This window comes from Oncorhynchus keta, chromosome 28, assembly GCF_023373465.1.
Source record: "Oncorhynchus keta strain PuntledgeMale-10-30-2019 chromosome 28, Oket_V2, whole genome shotgun sequence".
In the NCBI taxonomy this organism is placed as follows: Eukaryota; Metazoa; Chordata; class Actinopteri; order Salmoniformes; family Salmonidae; genus Oncorhynchus; species Oncorhynchus keta.
In genome coordinates, this window is record NC_068448.1 from 15,242,378 (window position 1) to 15,264,887 (window position 22,510).

The window sequence follows — 22,510 nt, forward strand, 5'->3', positions numbered from 1 at the left end:
ACCCGGACGACGCTGGGCCAAAGCCTCCCCTAACCCGGACGACGCTGGGCCAAAGCCTCCCCTAACCCGGACGACGCTGGGCCAAAGCCTCCCCTAACCCGGAGCCTCCCCTAACCCGGACGACGCTGGGCCAAAGCCTCCCTAACCCGGACGACGCTGGGCCAAAGCCTCCCTAACCCGGACGACGCTGGGCCAAAGCCTCCCTAACCCGGACGACGCTGGGCCAAAGCCTCCCTAACCCGGACGACGCTGGGCCAAACCCTCCCCTAACCCGGACGACGCTGGGCCAAACCCTCCCCTAACCCGGACGACGCTGGGCCAAACCCTCCCCTAACCCGGACGACGCTGGGCCAAAGCCTCTCCTAACCCGGACGAAGCTGGGCCAAAGCCTCCCCTAACCCGGACGACGCTGGGCCAAACCCGCCTCATGGTTCTCCCAATCGTGGCCGGGTGCGACACAGGCTGGGATCGAATCCTGGGTCTGTAGTGACACCTCTAACACTGCGATGCAGTGCCTTAGACCACTGCGCCACTGGGGAGGCCCTCGTGAGTCATTTCTGGTGAAATTATCCTCTGCTTTGTTCTGATCCTGTGGGCTGTGTGTGTGTGTGTGTGTGTGTGTTCCTCGTGGGCTGTGTGTGTGTGTTCCTCGTGGGCTGTGTGTGTGTGTTCCTCGTGGGCTGTGTGTGTGTGTTCCTCGTGGGCTGTGTGTGTGTGTGTGTTCCTCGTGGGCTGTGTGTGTGTGTGTGTTCCTCGTGGGCTGTGTGTGTGTGTGTGTTCCTCGTGGGCTGTGTGTGTGTGTGTGTTCCTCGTGGGCTGTGTGTGTGTGTGTGTGTTCCTCGTGGGCTGTGTGTGTGTGTGTGTTCCTCGTGGGCTGTGTGTGTGTGTGTGTGTTCCTCGTGGGCTGTGTGTGTGTGTGTGTCCTCGTGGGCTGTGTGTGTGTGTGTGTTCCTCGTGGGCTGTGTGTGTGTGTGTGTTCCTCGTGGGCTGTGTGTGTGTGTGTGTTCCTCGTGGGCTGTGTGTGTGTGTGTGTTCCTCGTGGGCTGTGTGTGTGTGTGTGTGTGTGTGTGTTCCTCGTGGGCTGTGTGTGTGTGTGTTCCTCGTGGGCTGTGTGTGTGTGTGTTTCTCGTGGGCTGTGTGTGTGTTCCTCGTGGGCTGTGTGTGTGTGTGTTCCTCGTGGGCTGTGTGTGTGTGTGTTCCTCGTGGGCTGTGTGTGTGTGTTCCTCGTGGGCTGTGTGTGTGTGTGTTCCTCGTGGGCTGTGTGTGTGTGTTCCTCGTGGGCTGTGTGTGTGTTCCTCGTGGGCTGTGTGTGTGTGTGTGTTCCTCGTGGGCTGTGTGTGTGTGTGTTCTGTGTGTGTGTGTGTTCCTCGTGGGCTGTGTGTGTGTGTTCCTCGTGGGCTGTGTGTGTGTGTGTTCCTCGTGGGCTGTGTGTGTGTGTGTGGGCTGTTCCTCGTGGGCTGTGTGTGTGTGTGTTCCTCGTGGGCTGTGTGTGTGTGTGTGTTCCTCGTGGGCTGTGTGTGTGTGTGTGTTCCTCGTGGGCTGTGTGTGTGTGTGTTCCTCGTGGGCTGTGTGTGTGTGTGTGTGTGTGTTCCTCGTGGGCTGTGTGTGTGTGTGTGTTCCTCGTGGGCTGTGTGTGTGTGTGTGTGTTCCTCGTGGGCTGTGTGTGTGTGTGTTCCTCGTGGGCTGTGTCGTGTGTGTTCTGTGTGTGTGTGTGTGTGTTCCTCGTGGGCTGTGTGTGTGTGTGTGTTGTGTGTGTGTTCCTCGTGGGCTGTGTGTGTGTGTGTGTGTTCCTCGTGGGCTGTGTGTGTGTGTGTGTGTTCCTCGTGGGCTGTGTGTGTGTGTGGGCTGTGTGTGTGTTCCTCGTGGGCTGTGTGTGTGTGTGTGTGTGTGTTCCTCGTGGGCTGTGTGTGTGTGTGTGTGTTCCTCGTGGGCTGTGTGTGTGTGTGTGTGTGTGTTCCTCGTGGGCTGTGTGTGTGTGTGTGTTCCTCGTGGGCTGTGTGTGTGTGTGTGTGTGGGCTGTGTGTGTGTGTGTTCCTCGTGGGCTGTGTGTGTGTGTGTGTTCCTGGGCGTGGGCTGTGTGTGTGTGTGTGTTCCTCGTGGGCTGTGTGTGTGTGTGTGTTCCTCGTGGGCTGTGTGTGTGTGTGTGTTCCTCGTGGGCTGTGTGTGTGTGTGTGTTCCTCGTGGGCTGTGTGTGTGTGTGTGTTCCTCGTGGGCTGTGTGTGTGTGTGTGTTCCTCGTGGGCTGTGTGTGTGTGTGTGTTCCTCGTGGGCTGTGTGTGTGTGTGTGTTCCTCGTGGGCTGTGTGTGTGTGTGTGTCCTCGTGGGCTGTGTGTGTGTGTGTTCCTCGTGGGCTGTGTGTGTGTGTGTTCCTCGTGGGCTGTGTGTGTGTGTGTTTCCTCGTGGGCTGTGTGTGTGTGTGTGTTCCTCGTGGGCTGTGTGTGTGTGTGTGTGTGTCCTCGTGGGCTGTGTGTGTGTGTGTGTGGGCTGTGTGTGTGTGTGTGTTCCTCGTGGGCTGTGTGTGTGTGTGTGTTCCTCGTGGGCTGTGTGTGTGTGTGTGTTCCTCGTGGGCTGTGTGTGTGTGTGTTCCTCGTGGGCTGTGTGTGTGTGTGTTCCTCGTGGGCTGTGTGTGTGTGTGTGTTCCTCGTGGGCTGTGTGTGTGTGTGTTCCTCGTGGGCTGTGTGTGTGTGTGTGTTCCTCGTGGGCTGTGTGTGTGTGTGTGTTCCTCGTGGGCTGTGTGTGTGTGTGTGTTCCTCGTGGGCTGTGTGTGTGTGTGTGTTCCTGTGTGGGCTGTGTGTGTGTGTGTGTTCCTCGTGGGCTGTGTGTGTGTGTTCCTCGTGGGCTGTGTGTGTGTGTGTTCCTCGTGGGCTGTGTGTGTGTGTTCCTCGTGGGCTGTGTGTGTGTGTGTTCCTCGTGGGCTGTGTGTGTGTGTGTTCCGTGGGCTGTGTGTGTGTGTGTTCTGTGTGTGTGTGTGTTCCTCGTGGGCTGTGTGTGGGCTGTGTGTCCTCGTGGGCTGTGTGTGTGTGTTCCTCGTGGGCTGTGTGTGTGTGTTCCTCGTGGGCTGTGTGTGTGTGTTCCTCGTGGGCTGTGTGTGTGTGTGTTCCTGGGCTGTGGGCTGTGGGCTGTGTGTGTGTCCTCGTGGGCTGTGTGTGTGTGTTCCTCGTGGGCTGTGTGTGTGTGTTCCTCGTGGGCTGTGTGTGTGTGTTCTCGTGGGCTGTGGGCTGTGTGTGTGTGTGTTCCTCGTGGGCTGTGTGTGTGTGTGTGTTCCTCGTGGGCTGTGTGTGTGTGTGTGTTCCTCGTGGGCTGTGTGTGTGTGTTCCTCGTGGGCTGTGTGTGTGTGTTCCTCGTGGGCTGTGTGTGTGTGTGTGTTGTGTGTGTGTTCCTCGTGGGCTGTGTGTGTGTGTTCCTCGTGGGCTGTGTGTGTGTGTGTGTTCCTGGGCTGTGGGCTGTGTGTGTGTGTGTGTTCCTCGTGGGCTGTGTGTGTGTGTGTGTTCCTCGTGGGCTGTGTGTGTGTGTGTGTTCCTCGTGGGCTGTGTGTGTGTGTGTTCCTCGTGGGCTGTGTGTGTGTGTGTGTTCCTCGTGGGCTGTGTGTGTGTGTGTGTCCTCGTGGGCTGTGTGTGTGTGTGTGTGTTCCTCGTGGGCTGTGTGTGTGTGTGTGTTCCTCGTGGGCTGTGTGTGTGTGTGTGTTCCTCGTGGGCTGTGTGTGTGTGTGTGTGTGTGGGCTCCTCGTGGGCTGTGTGTGTGTGTGTGTGTTCCTCGTGGGCTGTGTGTGTGTGTGTGTGTTCCTCGTGGGCTGTGTGTGTGTGTGTGTTCCTCGTGGGCTGTGTGTGTGTGTGTGTTCCTCGTGGGCTGTGTGTGTGTGTGTGTTCCTCGTGGGCTGTGTGTGTGTGTGTGTTCCTCGTGGGCTGTGTGTGTGTGTGTTCCTCGTGGGCTGTGTGTGTGTGTGTTCCTCGTGGGCTGTGTGTGTTCCTCGTGGGCTGTGTGTGTGTGTGTTCCTCATGGGCTGTGTGTGTGTGTGTTCCTCGTGGGCTGTGTGTGTGTGTGTGTTCCTCGTGGGCTGTGTGTGTGTGTGTTCCTCATGGGCTGTGTGTGTGTTCCTCATGGGCTGTGTGTGTGTGTTCCACATGGGTTGTGTGTGTGAGTTCCACATGGGTTGTGTGTGTGAGTGTGTCCGTCTGTGTTCCTCGTTGAGAGGAATCACCTTCAATACAGGTCACAGTGATTAAACTATACATAATTCATGATGTAGATTAATCTGAAATGCATTTTATAGTGTTTTATTCACATCGACACACTAATGAATATGCAAAACCGTTATGGTTGAGATTCAGATACAATATCATACGGCTATCTTACTTTGCTGTTATTCCAATTCAGGTAGTTTGGGCAGGCAGGTAGCATACGGAGTAGAAGTGGAAATCACTTGAATTAATCAAAAGCATAATTCAGGTATTTCAAGAAAAACTCAGTTTTTCCGAGGACTTCTTGACTCTGAGTTTCAGATGGCATTTGTCATAGCTGAAGAGCGTTGGGCCAGTAACCATCATTTTACTGATATATGCAAGCCAGAAGAGCATATGAATTCAAGGTCAGGATTATGCATGTGACTGACACATTTTGTCATGCCCTGATCAGATCCCCATTGGGAATATGATGGTGTGTGGAGCCATAGAAATTAATCAGAATGATTTCCAAAAGTCTGTAGATCTCTGTCCAAATCTGAAGATATCTGTCCAAAGATCACACAATCATTGTAGAGAATATCTGTGGAGACTCAGAGCCCATTGCATAGCAATTATACTGTGATATGATATTACCTGACAGATGCATGAACCCTCTGTCCTGTTAACACAGCTAGTCTAACACAATGGACCTGTTTTCTCTCTCCTCAGTGACTGGCTGTCTAATAACGTGTTGAGGATAGGGATAGGGAGGCAGAGATAGAGGGAGTGAGGCCGAGGTAGAGGGGTGGTTAGAGGCAGAGCAAGAGAAGGGGTTAAAGGAAGGAAGGGAGTGAGTGAGAGATAGGTGGTTAGAGGGAGAGAGGCAGGGTGAAGCAGAGTGAGAGGTGGTTAGAGGCAGAGCAAGAGAAGGGGTTAAAGGAAGGAAGGGAGTGAGTGAGAGGTGGTTAGAGGAAGAGAGGCAGAGAGAGAGGTAGAGAGAAAGAACCCTCTCTTCAGTGAGGTCAGATGAAGTCCAGCCAGACTGTCTTTCTCTAGATCTCCACTTCATCCCCCTCTTTTACCTCTACCCTGCTTCTATCTTCCCGTTTCCCTCCTTCAGCTCCCATTTATCACCCACGTAGGAACCACACATAGGATTTCCTCAAGTATAGAAAGGCAACTGAATGCTGTAGCCTAGCCCTGCTTCAGGTGTGTATGCTGTTAAAGGCCTCTCACTCTCTTTCATCTCTCTGTCTGTAATCCAGCAACAAAAACAAGACCCTATGCATTAACCTGTACATCTCCAATCTGCCTGTGTCTATGGACGAGCAGATTTAACCGTGTTCCCCCCTCCCTTTCTCTCTCCATCCCCCCACAGCAACAGGACCCCACTAACCTGTACATCTCCAACCTGCCTGTGTCTATGGACGAGCAGATTTAACCGTGTTCCCCCTCCCTTTCTCTCTCCATCCCCCCACAGCAACAGGACCCCACTAACCTGTACATCTCCAATCTGCCTGTGTCTATGGACGAGCAGATTTAACCGTGTTCCCCCCTCCCTTTCTCTCTCCATCCCCCACAGCAACAGGACCCCACTAACCTGTACATCTCCAACCTGCCTGTGTCTATGGACGAGCAGATTTAACCCTGTACCCCCCTCCCTTTCTCTCTCCCTCTCCCCACAGCAACAGGAGCAGGACCCCACTAACCTGTACATCTCCAACCTGCCTGTGTCTTTGGATGAGCAGGAGCTGGAGAATATGCTGAAGCCCTTCAGTCAGGTCATCTCTACACGCATCCTTAGAGACGCCAATGGCACCAGCAGAGGAGTGGGCTTTGCCAGGTAAACAATTTCACAGCTATGTAGGAGAAGCATAAACAGACTCTCTTGTGCTGAGTAATGGGTACCTCCATATTTAAACAGTGACAAATGCAATGTTATGGGTTCATATGCCTTGTCAACGCGTGGCCATCCTCAGCGGGGTCGACTGAAACCGGAAGCACCCGGTTTAGGGCAAAAGCATAGAGGAAGAGGCGGAGCCTGAGAACCTAATGCTTCCGGGTTTCTGTAGACCCCGCTCAGATGTTTCTTTGCGCCTGCTTCGCCAGGTTAAGGCATAGCTGGCTTGCCAGGTGAACTCAACTATCTGCTGGACCCTCTGCTGGTCATTGGCGATAGTACATCACATCATCCTTTAAAATCACACTTTCTTTTCAGGATGGAGTCAACAGAGAAATGTGAGACTATCATTCAACATTTCAACGGCAAATATATCAAGACTCCACCTGGAGTTCCAGGTGAGACATTCTGTCTGAACAGGTGTTATTTTTATCAGACACTTCTGTATGAAGCTAAGGAGCAGGTCAGGAGTAACAGAAAGGCTCTTCCACAGTATCTGGATTCACTGTCCTATTTTAATAAACAATATACACACAGAATAGCCCCTTCAGTGTTCCACAGTCACTCAACCCTCTTCCTCTCCTCCCCACCACAGTGCCCTCGGAACCCCTGTTATGTAAGTTTGCAGACGGAGGACAGAAGAAGAGACAGAGCCAGGGAAAGTACCTGCAGCATGGCCGTCCCTGGACAAGAGATGGAGAAACGGTGAGTTCTCATTGAGACAGTAAACAGTCTGCAATGGTCCCCGTAGCCTCTCATTGAGACAGTAAACAGTCTGCTATGGTCCCCGTAGACTCTCATTGAGACAGTAAACAGTCTGCTATGGTCCCCGTAGCCTCTCATTGAGACAGTAAACAGTCTGCTATGAGACAGTAAACAGTCTGCTATGGTCCCCGTAGCCTCTCATTGAGACAGTAAACAGTCTGCTATGGTCCCCGTAGCCTCTCATTGAGACAGTAAACAGTCTGCTATGGTCCCCGTAGCCTCTCATTGAGACAGTAAACAGTCTGCTATGGTCCCCGTAGCCTCTCATTGAGACAGTAAACAGTCTGCTATGGTCCCCGTAGCCTCTCATTGAGACAGTAAACAGTCTGCTATGGTCCCCGTAGCCTCTCATTGAGACAGTAAACAGTCTGCTATGGTCCCCGTAGCCTCTCATTGAGACAGTAAACAGTCTGCTATGGTCCCCGTAGCCTCTCATTGAGACAGTAAACAGTCTGCAATGGTCCCCGTAGCTCATTGAGACAGTAAACAGTCTGCAATGGTCCCCGTAGCCTCTCATTGAGACAGTAAACAGTCTGCTATGGTCCCCGTAGCCTCTCATTGAGACAGTAAACAGTCTGCTATGGTCCCCGTAGCCTCTCATTGAGACAGTAAACTCTCATTGAGAGACAGTAAACAGTCTGCTATGGTCCCCGTAGCCTCTCATTGAGACAGTAAACAGTCTGCTATGGTCCCCGTAGCCTCTCATTGAGACAGTAAACAGTCTGCTATGGTCCCCGTAGACAGTAAACTCTCATTGAGACAGTAAACAGTCTGCTATGGTCCCCCTCTCATTGAGACAGTAAACAGTCTGCTACTCTCATTGAGACAGTAAACAGTCTGCTATGGTCCCCGTAGCCTCTCATTGAGACAGTAAACAGTCTGCTATGGTCCCCGTAGCCTCTCATTGAGACAGTAAACAGTCTGCTATGGTCCCCGTAGCCTCTCATTGAGACAGTAAACAGTCTGCTATGGTCCCCGTAGCCTCTCATTGAGACAGTAAACAGTCTGCTATGGTCCCCGTAGCCTCTCATTGAGACAGTAAACAGTCTGCTATGGTCCCCGTAGCCTCTCATTGAGACAGTAAACAGTCTGCTATGGTCCCCGTAGCCTCTCATTGAGACAGTAAACAGTCTGCTATGGTCCCCGTAGCCTCTCATTGAGACAGTAAACAGTCTGCCATCATCCCCGTAGCCTCTCATTGAGACAGTAAACAGTCTGCTATGGTCCCCGTAGCCTCTCATTGAGACAGTAAACAGTCTGCCATCATCCCCGTAGCCTCTCATTGAGACAGTAAACAGTCTATGGTCCCCGTAGACTCTCATTGAGACAGTAAACAGTCTATGGTCCCCGTAGACTCTCATTGAGACAGTAAACAGTCTGCTATCGTCCCCGAAGCCTCTCATTTTATCAAGGCTGTTCAGGTCATTTTATCAAGGCTGTTCAGGTCATTTTTATCAAGGCTGTTCAGGTCATTTTTATCAAGGCTGTTCAGGTCATTTTTATCAAGGCTGTTCAGGTCATTTTTATCAAGGCTGTTCAGGTCATTTTTATCAAGGCTGTTCAGGTCATTTTTATCAAGGCTGTTCAGGTCATTTTTATCAAGGCTGTTCGGGTCATTTTTATCAAGGCTGTTCGGGTCATTTTATCAAGGCCGTTCGGGTCATTTTATCAAGGCCGTTCGGGTCATTTTATCAAGGCCGTTCGGGTCATTTTATCAAGGCCGTTCGGGTCATTTTATCAAGGCCGTTCGGGTCATTTTATCAAGGCCGTTCGGGTCATTTTATCAAGGCCGTTCGGGTCATTTTATCAAGGCCGTTCGGGTCATTTTATCAAGGCCGTTCGGGTCATTTTATCAAGGCCGTTCGGGTCATTTTATCAAGGCCGTTCGGGTCATTTTATCAAGGCCGTTCAGGTCATTTTATCAAGGCCGTTCAGGTCATTTTATCAAGGCCGTTCGGGTCATTTTATCAAGGCCGTTCAGGTCATTTTATCAAGGCCGTTCGGGTCATTTTATCAAGGCCGTTCGGGTCATTTTATCAAGGCCGTTCAGGTCATTTTATCAAGGCCGTTCAGGTCATTTTATCAAGGCCGTTCATTTTATCAAGGCTATTCAGGTCATTTTCTACTCTATCAAGTACAATAATGTTAAAGCTAAAATGTCTGTCTTGTTCCAACTTCTATCTGGTTAGGTATTTCTCAGTCAAATGCCGGTGGCTCCCAAGTGGCACAGCAGTCTAAGGCACTGCATTGCAGTGCTAGAGGTGTCACCCTGATTTGATCCCATAGGGTGGCACACAATTGGACCATCGTCGTCCGGGTTAGGGGAGGGTTTGGCCTGGGTAGGCCATCATCGTAATTAAGAATTTGTTCTTAACTTGCCTAGTTAAATAAAGGTTAAAGAAAATAAAATATATAATGTAATAATGTATGTGTGCTTACTGCATGTATCTGTTTGACCACAGGGAGGAATGACACTGACCTATGACCCCACCACAGCCTTACAGAATGGGTGAGTTCAGATACTCCACTAAACCTCAGAGATAATCCTAGACATATGTACTGTAGGGGAAGCAGTATGTGTTGGATACTGATGGGTTTCTTCTCTCTGTCTGTGTGTCTCTCCAGGTTCTACTCAGCTCCCTACAGTATGGCCCCTAACAGAATGATCGCTCAGACCTCCCTCCCCCCCTACATGCACTCTCCTGTTAATACCTACCAGGTCAGGACAGTCTGTTGTATCTCTCCTGTTAATACCTACCAGGTCAGGACAGTCTGTTGTATCTCTCCTGTTAATACCTACCAGGTCAGGACAGTCTGTTGTATCTCTCCTGTTAATACTTACCAGGTCAGGAAAGTCTGTTGTATCTCTCCTGTTAATACCTACCAGGTCAGGACAGTCTGTTGTATCTCTCCTGTTAATACCTACCAGGTCAGGACAGTCTGTTGTATCTCTCCTGTTAATACCTACCAGGTCAGGACAGTCTGTTGTATCTCTCCTGTTAATACCTACCAGGTCAGGACAGTCTGTTGTATCTCTCCTGTTAATACCTACCAGGTCAGGACAGTCTGTTGTATCTCTCCTGTTAATACCTACCAGGTCAGGACAGTCTGTTGTATCTCTCCTGTTAATACCTACCAGGTCAGGACAGTCTGTTGTATCTCTCCTGTTAATACCTACCAGGTCAGGACAGTCTGTTGTATCTCTCCTGTTAATACCTACCAGGTCAGGACAGTCTGTTGTATCTCTCCTGTTAATACCTACCAGGTCAGGACAGTCTGTTGTATCTCTCCTGTTAATACCTACCAGGTCCTACCAGGTCAGGACAGTCTGTTGTATCTCTCCTGTTAATACCTACCAGGTCAGGACAGTCTGTTCTCTCCTGTTATCTACCAGGTCAGGACAGTCTGTTGTATCTGTTAATACCTACCAGGTCAGGACAGTCTGTTGTATCTCTCCTGTTAATACCTACCAGGTCAGGACAGTCTGTTGTATCTCTCCTGTTAATACCTACCAGGTCAGGACAGTCTGTTGTATCTCTCCTGTTAATACCTACCAGGTCAGGACAGTCTGTTGTATCTCTCCTGTTAATACCTACCAGGTCAGGACAGTCTGTTGTATCTCTCTCTTGTTAATACCTACCAGGTTAATACCTACCAGGTCAGGACAGTCTGTTGTATCTCTCCTGTTATCTCAGGACAGTCTGTTGTATCTGTTAATACCTACCAGGTCAGGACAGTCTGTTGTATCTCTCCTGTTAATACCTACCAGGTCAGGACAGTCTGTATCTCTCCTGTTAATACCTATCTCTGTTGTATCTCTGTTAATACCTACCAGGTCAGGACAGTCTGTTGTATCTCTCCTGTTAATACCTACCAGGTCAGGACAGTCTGTTGTATCTCTCCTGTTAATACCTACCAGGTCAGGACAGTCTGTTGTATCTCTCCTGTTAATACCTACCAGGTCAGGACAGTCTGTTGTATCTCTCCTGTTAATACCTACCAGGTCAGGACAGTCTGTTGTATCTCTCCTGTTAATACCTACCAGGTCAGGACAGTCTGTTGTATCTCTCTTGTTAATACCTACCAGGTCAGGACAGTCTGTTGTATATCTCTCCTGTTAATACCTACCAGGTCAGGACAGTCTTGTATATCTCTCCTGTTAATACCTACCAGGTCAGGACAGTCTGTTGTATATCTCCTGTTAATACCTACCAGGTCAGGACAGTCTGTTGTATCTCTCCTGTTAATACCTACCAGGTCAGGACAGTCTGTTGTATCTCTCCTGTTAATACCTACCAGGTCAGGACAGTCTGTTGTATCTCCTGTTAATATCTCTCTGTTGTATCTGTTAATACCTACCAGGTCAGGACAGTCTGTTGTATATCTCTCCTGTTAATACCTACCAGGTCAGGACAGTCTTGTATATCTCTCCTGTTAATACCTACCAGGTCAGGACAGTCTGTTGTATCTCGCCTGTTAATACCTACCAGGTCAGGACAGTCTGTTGTATCTCTCCTGTTAATACCTACCAGGTCAGGACAGTCTGTTGTATCTCTCCTGTTAATACCTACCAGGTCAGGACAGTCTGTTGTATCTCTCCTGTTAATACCTACCAGGTCAGGACAGTCTGTTGTATCTCTCCTGTTAATACCTACCAGGTCAGGACAGTCTGTTGTATCTCTCTTGTTAATACCTACCAGGTCAGGACAGTCTGTTGTATATCTCTCCTGTTAATACCTACCAGGTCAGGACAGTCTGTGGTATCTCTCCTGTAAATACTGTACCTACCAGGTCAGGAGTCTGTTGTATCTCTGACAATACTGCACACATCCAAGGTGGCGTAGCAATAAGTTGTCCTGTCGTATCGTCTCTCTGTATATATAGTCTCTTTCTTTTGACATTTTTTTTCTTCGCATATCTTTAAAAACATTTTGCTAAACCTAAGCTTCCAAATACTCTCCTGCAACCCGCCTCACCCAATGTAGCTACTTTTCCTAAAGTATTTATATTTACTTCGGAACCGGAACCCCTCACCCCTGATGCACGCTGGACTGTCCATTAATCACGGTACTCCATTTTGCTTGTTTGTTTTATCTGTCGGCCCCGTTGCCTAGTCAACGCCATTTTACCTGCTGTTGTTGTGCTAGCTGATTAGCTGTTGTCTCACCTAATGTTTTAGCTAGCTTTCCCAATTCAACACCTGTGATTACTGTATGCCTCGCTGTATGTCTCTCTCAAATGTCAATATGCCTTGTATACTGTTGCTCAGGTTAGTTATCATTGTTTTAGTTCACAATGGAGCCCCTAGTCCCACTCCTCATACCCCTGATACCTCCTTTGTCCCACCTCCCACATATGCGGTGACCTCACCCATTACAATCAGCATGTCCAGAGATACAACCTCTCTCATCACCCAGTGCCTGGGCTTACCTCCGCTGTACCCGCATCCCACCATACCCCTGTCTGCGCATTATGCCCCGAATATATTCTACCATGCCCAGAAACCTGCTCCTCTTATTCTCTGCCCCCAACGCTCTAGGCGACCAGTTTTGATAGCCTTTAGCCGCACCCTCATACTACTCCTTCTCTGTTCCGCGGGTGATGTGGAGGTAAACCCAGGCCCTGCATGTCCCCAGGCACCCTCATTTGTTGACTTCTGTGATCGAAAAAGCCTTGTTTTCATGCATGTCAACATCAGAAGCCTCCTCCCTAAGTTTGTTTTACTCACTGCTTTAGCACACTCTGCTAACCCTGATGTCCTTGCCGTGTCTGAATCCTGGCTCAGGAAGGCCACCAAAAATTCAGAGATTTCCATACCCAACTATAACATCTTCCGTCAAGATAGAACTGCCAAAGGGGGAGGAGTTAAAGTCTACTGCAGAGATAGCCTGAAAAGTAATGTCATACTTTCCAGGTCCATACCCAAACAGTTCGAACTACTAATTCTGAAAATTACTCTCTCCAGAAATAAGTCTCTCACTGTTGCCGCCTGCTTACCGACCCCCCTCAGCTCCCAGCTGTGCCCTGGACACCATTTGTGAATTGATTGCCCCCCATCTAGCTTCAGAGTTTGTTCTGTTAGGTGACCTAAACTGGGATATGCTTAACACCCCGGCAGTCCTACAATCTAAGCTAGATGCCCTCAATCTCACACAAATCATCAAGGAACCCACCAGGTACAACTCTAACTCTGTAAGCAAGGGCACCCTCATAGACGTCATCCTGACCAACTGGCCCTCCAAATACACCTCCGTTGTCTTCAACCAGGATCTCAGCGATCACTGCCTCATTGCCTCTATCCGCTACAGTGCCGCAGTCAAACGACCACCCCTCATCACTGTCAAACGCTCCCTAAAACACTTCTGTGAGCAGGCCTTTCTAATAGACCTGGCCCGGGTATCCTGGAAGGACATTGACCTCATCCCGTCAGTTGAGGATGCCTGGTCATTCTTTAAAAGTAACTTCCTCACCATTTTAGATAAGCATGCTCCGTTCAAAAAATGCAGAACTAAGAACAGATACAGCCCTTGGTTCACTCCAGACCTGACTGCCCTCGACCAGCACAAAAAATCCTGTGGCGGACTGCAATAGCATCGAATAGTCCCCGCGATATGAAACTGTTCAGGGAAGTCAGGAACCAATACACACAATCAGTCAGGAAAGCTAAGGCCAGCTTCTTCAGGCAGAAGTTTGCATCTTGTAGCTCCAACTCCAAAAAGTTCTGGGACACTGAAGTCCATGGAGAACAAGAGAACCTCCTCCCAGCTGCCCACTGCACTGAGGCTAGGGAACACGGTCACCACCGATAAATCCATGATTATTGAAACTTCAACAAGCATTTCTCAACGGCTGGCCATGCCTTCCGCCCGGCTACTCCTACCTCGGCCAACAACTCCGCCCCCCCCCGCAGCTCCTCGCCCAAGCCTCTCCAGGTTCTCCTTTACCCAAATCCAGATAGCAGATGTTCTGAAAGAGCTGCAAAACCTGGACCCGTATAAATCAGCTGGGCTTGACAATCTGGACCCTCTATTTCTGAAACTATCCGCCGCCATTGTCGCAACCCCTATTACCAGCCTGTTCAACCTCTCTTTCATATCGTCTGAGATCCCCGAGGATTGAAAGCTGCCGCAGTCATCCCCTCTTCAAAGGGGGAGACACCTTGGACCCAAACTGTTACAGCCTATCTAAGGTCTTCGAAAGCCAAGTCAACAAACAGGTCACTGACCATCTCGAATCCCACCGTACCTTCTCCGCTATGCAATCTGGTTTCCGAGCCGGTCACGGGTGCACCTCAGCCACACTCAAGGTACTAAACGATATCATAACCGCCATCGATAAAAGACAGTACTGTGCAGCCGTCTTCATCGACCTTGCCAAGGCTTTCGACTCTGTCAATCACCATATTCTTATCGGCAGACTCAGTAGCCTCAGTTTTTCGGATGACTGCCTTGCCTGGTTCACCAATTACTTTGCAGACAGAGTTCAGTGTGTCAAATCGGAGGGCATGCTGTCCGGTCCTCTGGCAGTCTCTATGGGGGTGCCACAGGGTTCAATTCTCGGGTCGACTCTTTTCTCTGTATATATCAATGATGTTGCTCTTGCTGTGGGCGATTCCCTGATCCACCTCTACGCAGATGACACCATTCTATATACTTTCGGCCCGTCATTGGACCCTGTGCTATCTAACCTCCAAACGAGCTTCAATGCCATACAACACTCCTTCCGTGGCCTCCAACTGCTCTTAAACGCTAGTAAAACTAAATGCATGCTTTTCAACCGATCGCTGCCTGCACCCGCATGCCCGACTAGCATCACCACCCTGGATGGTTCCGACCTTGAATATGTGGACACCTATAAGTACCTAGGTGTCTGGCTAGACTGCAAACTCTCCTTCCAGACTCATACCAAACATCTCCAATCGAAAATCAAATCAAGAGTCGGCTTTCTATTCCGCAACAAAGCCTCCTTCACTCACGCTGCCAAGCTTACCCTAGTAAAACTGACTATCCTACCGATCCTCGACTTCGTCGATGTCATCTACAAAATTGCTTCCAACACTCTACTCAGCAAACTGGATGCAGTTTATCACAGTGCCATCCATTTTGTCACTAAAGCACCTTATACTACCCACCACTGCGACTTGTATGCTCTAGTCGGCTGGCCCTCGCTTCATATTCGTCGCCAGACCCACTGGCTCCAGGTCATCTACAAGGCCATGCTAGGTAAAGCTCCGCCTTATCTCAGTTCACTGGTCACGATGGCAACACCCATCCGTAGCACGCGCTCCAGCAGGTGTATCTCACTGATCATCCGTAAAGCCAACACCTCATTCGGCCGCCTTTCGTTCCAGTACTCTGCTGCCTGTGACTGGAACGAATTGCAAAAATCGCTGAAGTTGGAGACTTTTATTATCTCCCTCACCAACTTCAAACATCAGCTATCTGAGCAGCTAACCGATCGCTGCAGCTGTACAGTCTATTGGTAAATAGCCCACCCATTTTCACCTACCTCATCCCCACAGTTTTTATTTATTTACTTTTCTGCTCTTTGCACACCAATATCTCTACCTGTACATGATCATCTGATCATTTATCACTCCATTGTTAATCTGCAATATTGTAATTATTCGCCTACCTCCTCATGCCTTTTGCACACATTGTATATAGACTCCCCTTTTTTTCTATTGTGTTATTGACTTGTTAATTGTTTACTCCATGTGTAACTCTGTGTTGTCTGTTCACACTGCTATGCTTTATCTTGGCCAGGTCGCAGTTGCAAATGAGAACTTGTTCTCAACTAGTCTACCTGGTTAAATAAAGGTGAAATAAAAAATAAATCTTTCCTGAAAATACTGTATCTACCAGGTCAGTACACTGTCAGTTGTCCCATGTGTCTCAGTTGGTAGAGCATGGTGCTTTCAATGCCAGGGTTGTGGGTTTGATTCCCACAGGGGACCAGTACAAAGAAGTGTGAAAATGTATGGACTCACTACTGTAAGTTGCTCTGGACAAGTGTCTGCTAAATTAATAAAATGTGTATGTATTTCCCCTATAAATACGTAAAAGCTCAGTACACCGTCTGTTTTGGGGGAGGGAAGCAGCTAACTTCATGTAATCTTACACATTTTTACATGGGTCTGGGTCAAATAGAAAAATGTGCTGTTTTATAGCAAATCTCATGCTATTCTACACTTTTTGCAATGAGGCAGAGAAAATGTTGTTTTAACCTAATTTCCTGCTATTCTACACATTTGTACATTAGACTGAGAGAAAATGTAGCATTTGTAAAGCTAATTAAAGCTTAAATATAGGTGTGTTGACTGTGATAAAGGCACTGGATCATGAACAGTCTTGTTTGCTAAATGAACAACTGAAGTAGGCAGTGGCATGGTGCAGACAGCAATACAAGCACAGTGACATGTCTCAGTGTGGTCATATTAGTGGCTATTATGGGTGTGGCTTTCAGTTAGTTTTTTTTGGCAACCAATCCCGTGAAAGTGAATGTCATTCCAGTTCAACTGTTCTGTTATATTTAATCATATCGGACCAACCCAGTGCCCTGCTTGCTAGGAATCGGTCTGATGGTGTTTGCATGTTTAGGTAAAACACTGACAAATAAAAAGCAGAAAAATGCTCAATCTGATTGGGTGGGCCTGGCTCCCCAGTGGTGGGTGTGGCTACACCCCTGACACAGTCTATTGTATTTCTCCTGTAAATACCTACCTGGTCAGTACATGGTCTGTTGTATTTCTCCTGTAAATACCTACCTGGTCAGTACATGGTCTATTACATTTCTCCTGTAAATACCTACCTGGTCAGTACATGGTCTGTTGTATTTCTCCTGTAAATACCTACCTGGTCAGTACATGGTCTATTACATTTCTCCTGTAAATACCTACCTGGTCAGTACATGGTCTGTTGTATTTCTCCTGTAAATACCTACCTGGTCAGTACATGGTCTATTACATTTCTCCTGTAAATTCCTACCTGGTCAGTACATGGTCTATTACATTTTTCATGTAAATACCTACCTGGTCAGTACAGTCTGTTGTATTTCTTATTTTGAAAATCTGCAAAAATCAATCTTATGTTGTGTCTTCACTCTGCTGCAGATCCACAGTCCACAGTCCTGGATGCATCATCAGTCGTACCTCATGCAGACCTCAGTAAGTTGTACCCACCGCTACTGTTATTGTGGGTCTGTTACTGCCTATTAGTGAATCAGTGTGATCCGTCTCTGTTTGAGAGAGACACACCTGTTAAGGATAAACAAATGCTCTCTGTGATGTTTGAGCTGAGACACCTGTGCATACATGCATTTCTGTTTGACTGTGTGTATGACAACTCTGTGTGTGTCCTTAGGGCCAACTCCTGACACAGGGCATGGACCACACCATGTCCATCCAGCCCACCTCTATGATGGGGCCTCCCACACAGCAGCTCAGCCACCTCTCTATGGGCAGCAGTGGCACGGTCAGTCCCACAGAACACAACTATAGACACAGATGCATACATTGGACAAAGACATTGTGTTCGCAGTGTGATTCCTAATGCCAATTTCCATCCCCCCATAAAGACAGTTTTATTCAGACACATGAATAGATTCTAAAATGATTACTTTCTAAGATGTTTCTCCTCTGTATTTTAGTATATGCCGGCAAACACATCAATGCAAGGGACCTACATCCCTCAGTACACCCAAGTGCCTCAAAGCAACGTTTCAGTCGAGGTAAGAAACGCCCTCCTACACAGTCACTTCACTGACCGTTCAATGATCAACTGATCCTCCTCACCTCTTCAATATATTAACAGGAACTTGCCATCCTACAACAGGTTGCCCTGGAGACGCCCACAGAACACCCAGACTACTCCTACCAGCACAGCAAGTGAAGAGGAGACACTGGTGGGTTTACTAGAGTCTGTCTCCTGGGCAACCTGCCGCCCATACAGCTCAGCTCATAGTGGCTCTGGGCAGTACACACCAGACAGACGAATACAGACCAGACTGTCACACTAAAGACAAAAGGATATTTTCAAATCAGAGGTTATGGTAAACTGTTGGACACGTGGAACATCTATTTTAATAACAGAACATGACTTTTGTCGAAGAGAAAAACACACCACACACATTATTTTCTGTGCACGTATTAAATGATTTCACACTATTCTGGGGAGAATGAAAACCAGCAATATAAGTTACACCACCATGTGTCATTTTAGTCGTCGTCCTTTAGTTTTAGTTTGACATTTTTTTATATGCAGATTTTTTTTGGTCATGTTATTTTTAAGCTTTTCATCAGTTTGTTTTTGTTGCAGATTCAAAAAGTAAATGATCAATGATTTGTTTCTTAATTTCACAATACCATTGTTGTTTTTGTTCACTTCACGCTGCTGGTTTTAATTGTGTAATTGTTTGAAGAGAGAAGGCTGAACAAACTGCTCAAGTTACTTAGATGTGTATCATCTGGTGGTATCACCTGTTTTCTCTCTAAAGGGACAAGTATTGCAGGAGAATGAAACATTATTGAAAGTGGTCTTACTGTTTTTAGCACTTGGGTCCCTAGTTAAAATTGTCACAATTTAAATAGTTATTTAGAAAGAACGCTTAAGACAATCAAATATATTGAAATGATTATTTCCAGATTCTGGCTAATTATAATAAAATTATACAGGGAAAATGAAAAATATACGCACAATAAAATTTGACAGAGTAATTTAGTTGTTGGTTATATTTTGTGAATGTATTGCTCCAATGCTACCCAACAACATAAGTCTTTCAATTTGGTTTTAGTGGGTTAAGCTGCTACCGTTTAAACAGACCCAACGTTGTTCTTAGGAGTTCATATCATTGAGTGTTGAGCTAGTAGTTTAAAGAAGTAAATTAGAGCTCCAAAAAGTATGGCCAGTACTGAGATACGTTGCCGTGTCTTTTTGATTCCAGCTTTCTCTCGGTCTGTTGATTCCTCTGTTTCTGTTTGATGAGTGAACATTTTGTTTATTTAAAGAAAGTTTTCTTGATTTAAAAAAAAACATGTTCTTTAGTACTTTTAAGATTGATCAATGTTATTTTTGGTAGTGTGCATTGAGTAGGTACTTGTTTCTTTGGACAGTAGATTCAAGTAAAAAACACATTTGTTGTATTTTTCTTTTGAAATAGTGTCTACCATTACTGTCGTTTGTGTTCTGGGTTGTGACTACAAGGAATACAGCTACGGCCGGAATTGTCCTAGCAGCTTAGAACATTTTAGCTAACCCTAACCCTTTTCCTAACCTTAACCTGCCACGATAATGATCCTAACCTGATACGAAGAAGGCACTTCCAGTCATAGCAGTACTCCTGCTAGTGAGAACTGTGTTTGTTTTTCTCCATCTCTGGTTTTATTTTCAATCACATGGAAAAGGCTTTAAATGTTTGAGATTTCCAATCCATCTGTGTCAACAGGTTTTGGCAATTTCACACTGGTGTGCTTACTGCTCATCAGTCCAAGATAATTATCTGTTATACCTCTTACAAATCATTTCCGAAATGTGTCCCAAATGGTAATCATTCAGTCAGTGGTTAGGGAATGCAGTGTCTGAAAAGTTAGATTACCTCCTAGAGCAATGTAGAACCTTGCACAATGTTAATGTGCAAGGTTCTGAGATGTTTTATGAGGTCACAACTTCCATGGTTCTCAAGGCGGCTCTCACAGTCACAGCAGGTACTGTGTCCATATCCTCACTCTTCTGTCCTATGTTCAGAAACTAGGCCACCATCCAAGGTCAAACCTCTAATCCGACTGTTATTTCTCAAAATGGCCAGTGATCTATGCAATTAATTTATTGTCTACAATAATGCAATACTTATATTTCAGGTGACAACAATGGACTGTTTGTCAATAGTGACTTTTGAAACACAAATGTATCATTCTGCTATCAGTGGCTTTCATTTGAGTTGAACTTAATCCAAAACCTCTAGTTGTACGACTATCAGCCTCATTGTTCATCTAATGACAGTGAGATGGCTGCATAAAAGGGAATGGTTCATGAGATTGGAGCAAATCCCTCAGCTATCTTGCAAAAGGCCTCACACCATCTAACAATGGGATACAGACTACCTTGTCCAGCCAGATAGGGTCCTTGTTGTTGTTGGTTAACCAAATATTGGTAGATTTGTTTGTTACCAAAGACGACTTCCGGTAGGCATTTGAACATTTCTTCTAAGTGATCAATGCTGTAGAATAAATCTGTCGTTTGTTTTATCTTGTTCCTTTCCATTGATTTGTTGACACTAGTAATAATCTCTATGAATCATTAATTCATTTGTGGTAGGAAGTAAGAATCACAGAAATGCCTTAGATTTCATCAAGAGGGGATTTAAAGAGTGCTACACACTACATTACTATCTGGAAACATTCATCCATTGTCTGCAAATGTTTGATAAACAGGAATACTTTTCTTAGATTTGTAGTATCAGTTTTAGGAAACCACAATTCAATGTTTGATAAACTATCCGTCATATTTATTTTGAGTCAGTCATCATTCCAGATTGTTGTTTAACTCAAATAAAATGTTCAGCCTTAGTTTGAAATGTCAAAATGCTCTTGCCCTTTTCCATAGTTCAGATATTCATTCAGGAGTGTCAGTGTCACTCCATTAAGGGCCTAGTAGCGTCTGCTGGTTCTCCTTTCAATTAAGACCTACAGTGCATTCGGAAAGTATTCAGACCGCTTCACTTTTCAACGTTATTACATTACAGCCTTATTCTAAAATGGGTTCATTAACATGTTTTCCTTATCTACACACAATACCCCATAATGACAAAGTGAATACAGATTTTTAGAAGAAAAATGTATTTACATAAGTATTCAGACACTTTGCTATGAGACTAAAAATTGAGCTCAGGTGCATCCTGTTTCCATTGATTATCCTTTATTTTTCTACAACCGGATTGGAGTCCATCTGTGGTAAATTCAATTGATTAGACATGATCTGGAAAGGCACACACCTGTCTATATCAGGTCCCACAGTTGACAGTGCACGATAGAGCAAAAACCAAGCCATGAGGTCAAAGGAATTGTCTGAGCTCCAAGACAGGATTGTGTCGAGGCACAGACCTGGGGAAGGGTACCAAAACATTTCTGCAGCATTGAAGGTCCCAAAGAACACAGTGGCCTCCATCATTCTTAAAATGGAAGAAATTTGAAACCTGGCCAAACTGAACAATTGAGGGAGAAGGGCCTTCGTCAGGGAGGTGACCAAGAACCCGATGGTGTCTCGGACAGAGCTCCAGAGTTCCTCTGTGGAGATGAGAGAACCTTCCAGAAGGACAACCATGTCTGCAGCACTCCATCAATCAGGCCTTTATGGTAGAATGGCCAGACGGAAGCCACTCCTCATTAAAAAGGCACATGACAGCCCGCTTGGAGTTTGCCAAAAGGCACCTAAAAGGACTCTTGACCATGAGAAACAAGATTCTCTGATCTGATGAAACCAAGATTGAACTCTTTGGCCTGAATGCCAAGTTTCACATCTGGAGGAACCCTGGCACCATCCCTACGGTGAAGCATGGTGGTGGCAGCATCATGCTTTGGGGATGCTTTTCAGCAGCAGGGACTGGGAGACTAGTCAGGATCGAGGGAAAGATGAATGTAGCAAAGTACATCCTAGTGGTTAGAGCGTTGGACTAGTAACCGGAAGGTTGCAAGTCAAAATCCCCGAGCTGACAAGGTACAAATCTGTTGTTCTGCCCCTGAACAGGCAGTTAACCCACTGTTCCTAGGCAGTCATTGAATATAAGAAATTTGTTCTTTAAATGACTTGCCTAGTTAAATAAAGGTTAAATAAAAATAGAGATCCTTGACGAAAACCTGCTCCTGAGAGCTCAGAACCTCAGACTGGAGCGAATGTTCACCTTCCTACAGGACAATGACCCTAGGCACACAGCCAAGACCACGCAGGAGTGGCTTTGGGACAATTCTCTGAATGTCCTTGAGTGGCCCAGCCAGAGCCCGGACTTGAACACGATTGAACATCTGGAGAGACCTGAAAATAGCTGTGCAGCAATGCTCCCCATCCACCCTGACAGAGCTTGAGAGGATCTGCAGAGAAGAATGGGAGAAACTCACCAAATACAGGTGTGCCAAGCTTGTAGCGTCATACCCAAGAAGACTCGAGGCTGTAATTGCTGCCAAAGGTCCTTTAACAAAGTACTGAGTAAAGGGTCTGAAGACTTTTGTAAAAACATTTTCAAAAATGTCTAAAAACCTGTCATTATGGGGTATTGTGTGTAGATTATCAAGGAAAAAAATATTTCAGAATAAGGCTGAAACATAAAATGTGGAAAAAAGGGTAGTGGTCTGAATACTTTCCAAACGACAACCAGGTGAGGAGTTACTTACTAATCAGTGACCTTAATTCTTCAATCAAGTTGGAAGAGCGAAAAACCCGCAGATTCTCTGCCCTCCGTGGAATGAGTGACACGTGATTTACATGAAGAGTCCACTTGAAACATCTTGCTGCAATTTAGGATTTGAAGGTTTGCAGAGAAGTGGGTTCTAGTGATTGTACTTTTTTTTTTCACTTATGTGCCACACTAGCAGGTCTTAATTGTCCTGTTCTAGACAAACACAGCTTTAAGAGTTTTTTTTGGTTTGATGTTTTTGAACTTGGTGCTTTTTTTAAATAAAACTGTTTTTGTCCATGTGC

General features: G+C 46.8%; 1 protein-coding gene and 1 long non-coding RNA gene across 3 annotated transcripts in view; one reads left to right on the forward strand and one right to left on the reverse strand.

The window, feature by feature from the left end:
* The window catches only part of LOC118376093 (RNA-binding motif, single-stranded-interacting protein 2-like), a 47,983-nt gene extending 25,476 nt beyond the window's left edge, over positions 1-22,507 (forward strand). Inside the window, exons 5-13 of the mRNA XM_052484961.1 lie at positions 5,845-6,002; positions 6,378-6,457; positions 6,655-6,764; positions 9,287-9,333; positions 9,450-9,543; positions 16,936-16,989; positions 17,186-17,296; positions 17,472-17,552; positions 17,657-22,507. Coding sequence (XP_052340921.1) covers positions 5,845-6,002; positions 6,378-6,457; positions 6,655-6,764; positions 9,287-9,333; positions 9,450-9,543; positions 16,936-16,989; positions 17,186-17,296; positions 17,472-17,552; positions 17,657-17,713 — 792 coding nt within the window. The 3' untranslated portion in view covers positions 17,714-22,507. The remainder of the gene's footprint in view (positions 1-5,844; positions 6,003-6,377; positions 6,458-6,654; positions 6,765-9,286; positions 9,334-9,449; positions 9,544-16,935; positions 16,990-17,185; positions 17,297-17,471; positions 17,553-17,656) is intronic.
* LOC127913218 (uncharacterized) lies at positions 10,016-11,426 on the reverse strand. 2 transcript variants are annotated; one of them, XR_008085315.1, is made up of 4 exons: positions 11,308-11,426; positions 11,033-11,116; positions 10,249-10,416; positions 10,016-10,124 (listed from the first exon to the last, which is right to left on the reverse strand). It is a non-coding gene; the product is annotated as an uncharacterized LOC127913218 (long non-coding RNA). The 2 variants fall into 2 exon arrangements; XR_008085316.1 differs by lacking the exons at positions 11,033-11,116; positions 11,308-11,426 and adding an exon at positions 10,653-10,771.
* Positions 22,508-22,510: the final 3 nt, after the last annotated feature.